The sequence below is a fragment of the Sinocyclocheilus anshuiensis genome, unplaced genomic scaffold (genome assembly GCF_001515605.1).
Source record: "Sinocyclocheilus anshuiensis isolate Anshui unplaced genomic scaffold, SAMN03320099.WGS_v1.1 scaffold1638, whole genome shotgun sequence".
In the NCBI taxonomy this organism is placed as follows: Eukaryota; Metazoa; Chordata; class Actinopteri; order Cypriniformes; family Cyprinidae; genus Sinocyclocheilus; species Sinocyclocheilus anshuiensis.
In genome coordinates this window covers 189,396-196,580 of record NW_015542885.1, presented here as the reverse complement: position 1 = coordinate 196,580, position 7,185 = coordinate 189,396, and the positions used below count along the sequence as shown (strand labels likewise).

The 7,185-nt window shown below is 36.6% G+C and overlaps 1 protein-coding gene across 3 annotated transcripts; it reads left to right on the top strand.

Moving 5' to 3' along the window:
- Positions 1-2,716: 2,716 nt before the first annotated feature.
- Positions 2,717-4,829, top strand: LOC107694641 (mucin-2-like). Of its 3 annotated transcripts, XM_016494324.1 has the most exons (4): positions 2,717-2,902; positions 3,120-3,234; positions 3,354-4,375; positions 4,659-4,829. In XM_016494324.1, the coding sequence occupies exons 1-3, from the start codon at positions 2,839-2,841 to the stop codon at positions 4,336-4,338; spliced, it is 1,164 nt and encodes a 387-aa protein (XP_016349810.1). In that variant the 5' UTR covers positions 2,717-2,838; the 3' UTR covers positions 4,339-4,375; positions 4,659-4,829. The 3 variants fall into 3 exon arrangements, with proteins under 3 accessions (XP_016349810.1, XP_016349812.1, XP_016349809.1); XM_016494326.1 differs by lacking the exon at positions 4,659-4,829 and having other exon boundaries at positions 3,120-3,229; positions 3,354-4,487; XM_016494323.1 differs by lacking the exon at positions 4,659-4,829 and having other exon boundaries at positions 3,354-4,487.
- The last annotated feature ends 2,356 nt before the right edge of the window (positions 4,830-7,185 follow it).

Here is a 7,185-nt window from a genome sequence, read left to right as displayed (position 1 = left end):
CTTGCCCTCCTCAGACATTTCCTGCTTTTGCTGGGCTGATCCCAGCAGAGCACTGGCCCCTGAATCATACAATGTTAATGAAATAACATCATCCTCCAGCGGCTCACTCTCGTCCACAGCCGACGATCGCGAGAGGGAAAACCCCTCTTCAAACTAATCGGCCAGATCCACATGCGATCCCCACGAGCTCATTCTCCTCTGTGCCTCAGCAGCGGCGGATCTTGAATCGCGGGAAGCAGATGGCTGCCCTTCTTTCCTCGAAAAGAGAGACAAACGAGAGCGGAGCTTTTTCTTTGAAAAAACGCTCACGGTGCACGTCGATTGCCCCCTCGGAGACATCGCGTGCGTGCTCTTCGCCCAAACAAATAACGCATAGATCGTGTGTGTCATCAGATGTTAAACAACGACAACACGGATGCACACATCCTCGAAACGCTTTGCTAGTGCTCGCCATAATGATATGAATAGAGATCGCTCTTACCACAGAAATGCACGCTTCAAACAAAACAGTCAATGAAGACGAAGAAGAGGATGATGTGTTCTCCCGGTGCCTATTTATACTATAGTCGCACCGGTAGTGATGTCATGGCTGTCGCCGGCCAACGTGTTGTTGGTGTTTTTTCAATGTATGCTTCAGACCCGGGTTACGACGAGGCGTTCCCCATAGCGACCCCTAGAGGACGCAGTTCGAAAAAAAAACACTGACTTTTTTATTGTTGTTTCATGTTGTACAGAAAAAAATAGTACAGGTTTGGAAAACATGAGGTTATGAGATAGAATTGTCAATGGGCTGAACTATTCATTAATACATTAGTGTGGTATCAGAATTTTTACCGAAGTATGGATCTACTTTTTCCAACACTGCTGAAAACCAGAGTTTAACTCAGAGCCAGAACATGAAGTATTAACAAGTAACCTGACCAAAACTATAATTATAATTAAACTCTAATCTTTTCCAATGACTCAGGTCAAGATTATGTAATTCTGGTCAGCGAATACTGAAACTTCAAAGATGTGCACATGGCCCACCGGCTGTTCTTTGGTTTACTAGAGCTTAGCATATAGTGCATAGTTAGGTGCAGCATAGTAGTCACTACTTCCTCTCACAGAACAGAGTGTGATGCTGTGGTCTGTCATCTTGCATCTACATCAGAACTTTCTACAAATAGCTCAGAGGACATCAAATTTCGAAACAGGAAATGCGCATGTGGTTGTTCATTTAGGTCTACAAATTTACTTTCATATAATACCAGAAAGGACCACTGTACTATAGTAAATAGGGAATTAGTAAACAAACTCATAAATGTTAACCTTATAAAATGTGAAACATTTGCATAATGGCATTAAACTATGTGCAGTTGTTCATTATGAATGTCATATAGAGAAAAATTACATCATGAAACAGCTTCACATGTCTTTGTTTAAGTGTAGGTGAGTGCTGGGTGGGAGCTGGTTTTGTTTTAAGGTCTTGCTAAGACCTGGAAGATCCCAGTAAGGCTGAATAAAACGTTTGTGGTTTCATGATCACAGCCCCTTTAAGGCCTCTGTAGTTTCCACACACGTTTAACAGACCCACATTTTATACCTAATGCTCACAAAGTGCATAAAGATTCCATTTTTAGATGCATTCACTCTCATTTTTGCCTTTTTTAATGTTGCTATTAAACTCAAAAGCTTTCTTTTGTCAACCTTAGCTATTGCATATGACATACTTATTGCTGTAAGCAAGCACATCATGTAACAGTCCGGCCAATTCTGTTTAGAAACAGTAGTTTGTGAATGTAGTCAGGTCTATCTGTACATACCTTATACTGCACACTTACAAAAAAGTAACAAGGTATTATCACATTTTTGAAAATACCATGTTTCTTAGATAGGTTTTATGGTAGAAAAATCATGATACTCTTTGAAGTATCATGTACATGGTAGAAAAAAAGGGTAACACTTTATTTTAGGGTCTTAGTTGCTTATTAGCATGCATATTACCAGAATAGTAGCCATTTATTAGTACTAATTAAGCACATATTAATGCCTTATTCTACATGACCTTATTCTACATCCCTAATCTTACCCAATACCTAAACTTAACAACTACCTTACTAATTATTGTTAGCAGCAAATTAGGAATTTATTGAGGGAAAAGGCATAGTTAATAGTGAATAAGTGTTCCCTATTCTAAAGTGTTACCAAAAAAAAGATACTTCAGATGCAAATTTGCATGTGTTTTAATCTTTTTGAACTCACATATATTTTTTTTGTTTTAACTCATATTATTGTTTTGTACCATTTCTATAACATAAACTAAATAAAAACATAATAAACAAATACCATATTAGATGAATATTGTGATTTAGAATCTGTACAATGCTATACAAAATTACCAAGGTAATATTATCTGGTATCAGCATTGTACCACTTAACAGAACCTTTTAAGGGCTAATTTTCTTTATGTGTTTGTTTGTTTCATTAAAAATAAAAATATAATAATAACAATAATAATACATTTTAATTTTAAAACCTAACCAGGAACAGAGGCTGCAAATGAGACCAATAGTTTAGGCCACAATGAACTGAACTGAGCCATGACGAATGCTCATTGTGAATTTTGTAACCCCTTACTTTCCTCTATGTGGTTAAATGCATCTCTTTCTCTCTCGTTTTTGGTCTTCCACTCATCACTCATCTTTTCCTGTCCCCGACTGAGGTGTCTGTGGGCCTAGGTGACGAAGAAAAGTGATCGCAGAGGGTGCTGAGCTTTGTGGGCTGAAAGACCTCCCTCAACATAGACCCTTCAGCCCAGCAGAAAGTTTCAGAATTAGAAGTGAGCAACAGAACGAGATGAAGTTCACTCTATTTGCTGCCTTTCTTTTCTCTATAGAATGGAGGAGTGTTGTGGTAGCAGGTGAGATTTGATTATTTTAATTATGAGCTATTATTATTTAAAATTATTATTTTAACTTTGGTTAAATATTGTAGTTTGACCTCAGTAACTTTCAATGAACTGAAATGTAGAGAACTTCAGACCGCAATGTATTTTAAGAGCGAGTGTACGTGTGTACACCTTATACTGTGAATATAATGATAATTTATCTGAATAAAATGATGTGCTTCTCCAATAGGTGATGGACGTCCAGTACCCTGCTGTCTTACTGTGTCACGCACCAATATACGAGCTGAATACATTGTGCGTTATACTATGCAAGATCAACCGCTATGTCCTATCAGAGCTGTAAGGCAAGTTCCAATTATTATAATCTATCACAATGTTAAGTTTTGCACAGAGTAAGTAATAAATTGGTGGATAATTAAATGATGAGAGCTAAAATGTCAATTATCCTTTTTTCCATGTACAGATTCCACACCAAGAAAAACAAAGTTATTTGTTCAGATCCTAATAACAACTGGGCTAAGAATGCGATGAGGATAGTGGATGGGAGAAAGAAAACAAAACCTTCCCAAAAACCTACTATGTGCTATTCAAGTACAACAAACATTATCCCAACTGTAAATACAACAAACAAAACACCAGGAACAGAGACTGAGACCAGCACAAGTATAACTGTAACACCAAAAGTGACGACAGTCAAAACAACTGGACCGGAGACCAGCACTAGTACAGCTGTACCATCAATAGTGACGACAGTCAAAACATCTGGACTGGAGACCAGCACAAGTATAACTGTACCACTAACAGTGATGACAATCAAAACATCTGAACTGGAGACCAGCACGAGTACAGCTGTCCCATCGATAGTGACAACAATCAAAACATCTGGACCGAACACCAGCACAAGTACACCTGTACCATCAATAGTGACGACAATCAAAACATCTGGACCGGAGACCAGCACAAGTATAACTGTACCAGTAACAGTGATGACAATCAAAACATCTGAACTGGACACCAGCACGAGTACAGCTGTCCCATCAATAGTGACAACAATCAAAACATCTGGACCGGAGACCAGCACAAGTACACCTGTACCATCAATAGTGATGACAATCAAAACATCTGGACCGGAGACAGAGACCAGCAAAAAAAACATCCTACCAACTTCAGTGTCCAAAGACAACCCAGAATCTACTGTGATAACATGTGGGACTGGTGAACCAGCTGCACTGCCAACAGAAACAAAACGGGAAACACCTGGAATAGGCACAGTTACACCTCTGAATACATTTACTAAAAAGGACAATATGGTGATCACAACTTCACATAATCACACACCCAAGAGGTCAACACCGTCAAAGTTAAAAAAAAAAAAACTTAGTAAAAGCAAGAAAGGACTTAGAAAAATTCAGATGAGAATGAACCATCTAAAAAAAACATCGGGATAAAACTGGACAATTTGTATAAATATACACTTCGATTACAGTAAGTTTGAATATACTCATGATGGGTTGTGAGTTGAAGCACTACAGATATTATTTAGTCCTAGAGTAGGACTGACATTTGGTGTTGGTCTTATAGCTGCAGACTAGTTCAGTTGTGTGGTGTGTTTCTACCGAGTGTGTAATTTAAAATAATTTGGTTTTATTATTTGTTAATAAATTAATTCAATAAATATTGTTAATATAAATAAAATGTAGACCTTTATTTCTATTACAATAATAAATGAATATAATTAATATTTTTTTCTGATGTGTTTTCATTGTAGATATTATGCATATACAGTAACTTGCTGAAAGAAGAAAAAAAAAAATTATGGACAAGTGCTTAGTGAGAGTGAAAGTTCGATCATCTGAAACTGCAGTGATGGAAAAGAGGCCTTCATCATATCTATATCTTACTATAGTGAGGATGCAGTGTCACACTATCATCACATGGTGGCAGACTAATCTAGAGAAGCGTTTCTAGCTAACTACAGCCTTTAGCTAACCATGAGAATGTCAGTTAACAGTTTTACAACAGTAGAGATAAACTCATTGTAAATGTACTACAGGATAAAGCTGATGTAAACCTTTGAAAACAGTTAAAAATCAACTGAATTGTCTCGCACATTTCTCTGAGTGAATTTCTCTTTTAGAGGTACTGCAGCAGTTCTATAAAGTAGGCAGTGCATATCAAACTTAAACTTAAAACTATCATAGTCTAAAGACAGAAAGTCTCAATGTCAGGGTCATGACAATCCAGTTTTTCCGCTGGCACTCTGGAAGTTTGGCAGAAAAAGTATATACATAAAGTATATACATAAAAAAGCATACATACTTCACCACACTTGCTCAAGACTGGCACAAACTAAACCAGCTAAGGTAGAATAATAATTAGACCAATGCAATAATGTTGATTTCAGACACAGGACGCTGGGGTGTCTTATTTTGTTTCTTGATTATCTCTCTGTTTGTACGGGCACGCTTGTTGGGTCACCAATCGAATGGCAAATAGAAATTAAATTCTTAATAAAGCTTGCGATTGGAATGAACATTGCAGGAAATTACAATCAATACTTGGCTGCAGATGCTCATCCGATATCGAGCCTTTTTTTAAGATGAAAAATGCTTTGCAAAATGTAGGAAACACGGTTACACTGGAAAACAGAGGAGAAGCCCGGTGTTATCAATCTTGAGGATACCTCTGATAAGCCAGAGAGCGGCTTTTATTTAGATCTTGAAACAAGAGGCAAACAAAACAATTGAATTGAATTCACAAACACCTGGCTTGAGATCAGATCGCATTGAGCTTTCTTTTTTTTCTACCCTGTATAGAGCATTCTCCTTCATCTGGTGGACAATACGACTGGGGAACCAGCTGCAATTTGTATATAAATATAAGTTGTTTTTCTTCAATAACAACAGTACTGAAATTGACGATCGATATTTTTTATATGACAGCTGTGAAAAATCTCACATAAATGTGTGAACGTTTAGAGCGCTCTCCTTCACATTCATGTGGACATGCACACATTGACACAAAGAGCGGTTTTTCTCCTCAGATTTTTTATGGCTTGGCTGAGCTGAGGTCCTCATAAATCTACAGACGGGAAATAAATGCCAGCGGCCCTTTGCCTGAGTTTGCCAGGTGAAAATGAATGGAATAAAACAGGGCTTAATAGCACGGAGCAGGTAATTTCCTTCTCTGGCCTGCTCGTCTGTGAAATATGATAATATTGCGCACTAATAAGACGGACCCAAACTCCCAGTGCCCATCCACAGGCGTAGGGAAGGGTCACTATGCTTTGCAAGTCTGTCATAAGGGGGTATTCTTTTTATTTGCAAAGTATTTTCACGTCTGACAATATTTATAAGAAATTATGAGGCCCAAGTCAGGTTGTTAAAACTGTTTCCATTAAATATGTATTAGCACATATTACATTCCAGTCAACTCTACTGATTATTTATTTGCTATTGTTGTTTTAAAATGGCACACAACTAAAATAAGTTCAATTATATACAGAGGACCAAATGAGTCTAATCTCTTTTGCAAAATAATAATTCAATCATTATTATAATAATTTTAATTTTATTTTATCCTCTTAAGACCCGAGAAAAAAGTTTTAGGAAAAAGTTTGTTTTTTTCCATGTCTTTACATTGTTTAGAGGATTAAAAATTATGTAAAAATATATATATATTAAAAAAAGTTATTTCATTCATAAGGCTACGTCCTTGGTAGAGGACATCGGGACTCAATTTCTTTAAAAAAAATAAAAAGACATGAATGAACATGCATAGGCAAAAACAATTGATTTTTTTAAATCACCAATACATTTTTAGTTTAAGATTTTTTTTTTATCAAACGTTGTATAAAGATGATTCTGAACTATGTTATAACAGAATGATTCAATATACTATTTTTCTTTCTGCTAGTATCTCTGAAAAGCCCTGAATGTGCTTTGTACAGGACATCCAGACTTAAAACTGTGGCATGTACAGTCTCAGAGAAATTCACAAAAATAGAATGTCCTCATATGAGGCCGCAGGGTCTTAAGAGGTTATATTTTATTGGACTTTATAGAGTGCTGCAGTGATGACATATTTTTGTAGGCCAACCCAAAATTTGCACCACCCTGGTTCCCTCAACAAAGACCGATAGGATGTTTCATTGGCTTTTGGATTATTGCAGAAAATAAGCTCTGTTGCCAACAAAAGTTTATGAGTTTTGTTCATCATGATAATCTTCAAAAATCAACACAATTTATATGAATTTTAAAGCCTAAATATAATTGCCAGAATTAAAAAGCTAAACA

What these genes read in the sequence shown, in the direction of transcription:
- LOC107694641 (XM_016494324.1), top strand. Translation starts at nt 2,839, where the DNA reads ATGAAGTTCACTCTATTTGCTGCCTTTCTTTTCTCTATAGAATGGAGG. An exon ending in GAGGAGTGTTGTGGTAGCAG is followed by an intron (nt 2,903 to 3,119) that starts GTGAGATTTGAT and finishes CTTCTCCAATAG; the next exon opens with GTGATGGACGTCCAGTACCC. An exon ending in TGTCCTATCAGAGCTGTAAG is followed by an intron (nt 3,235 to 3,353) that starts GCAAGTTCCAAT and finishes TTCCATGTACAG; the next exon opens with ATTCCACACCAAGAAAAACA.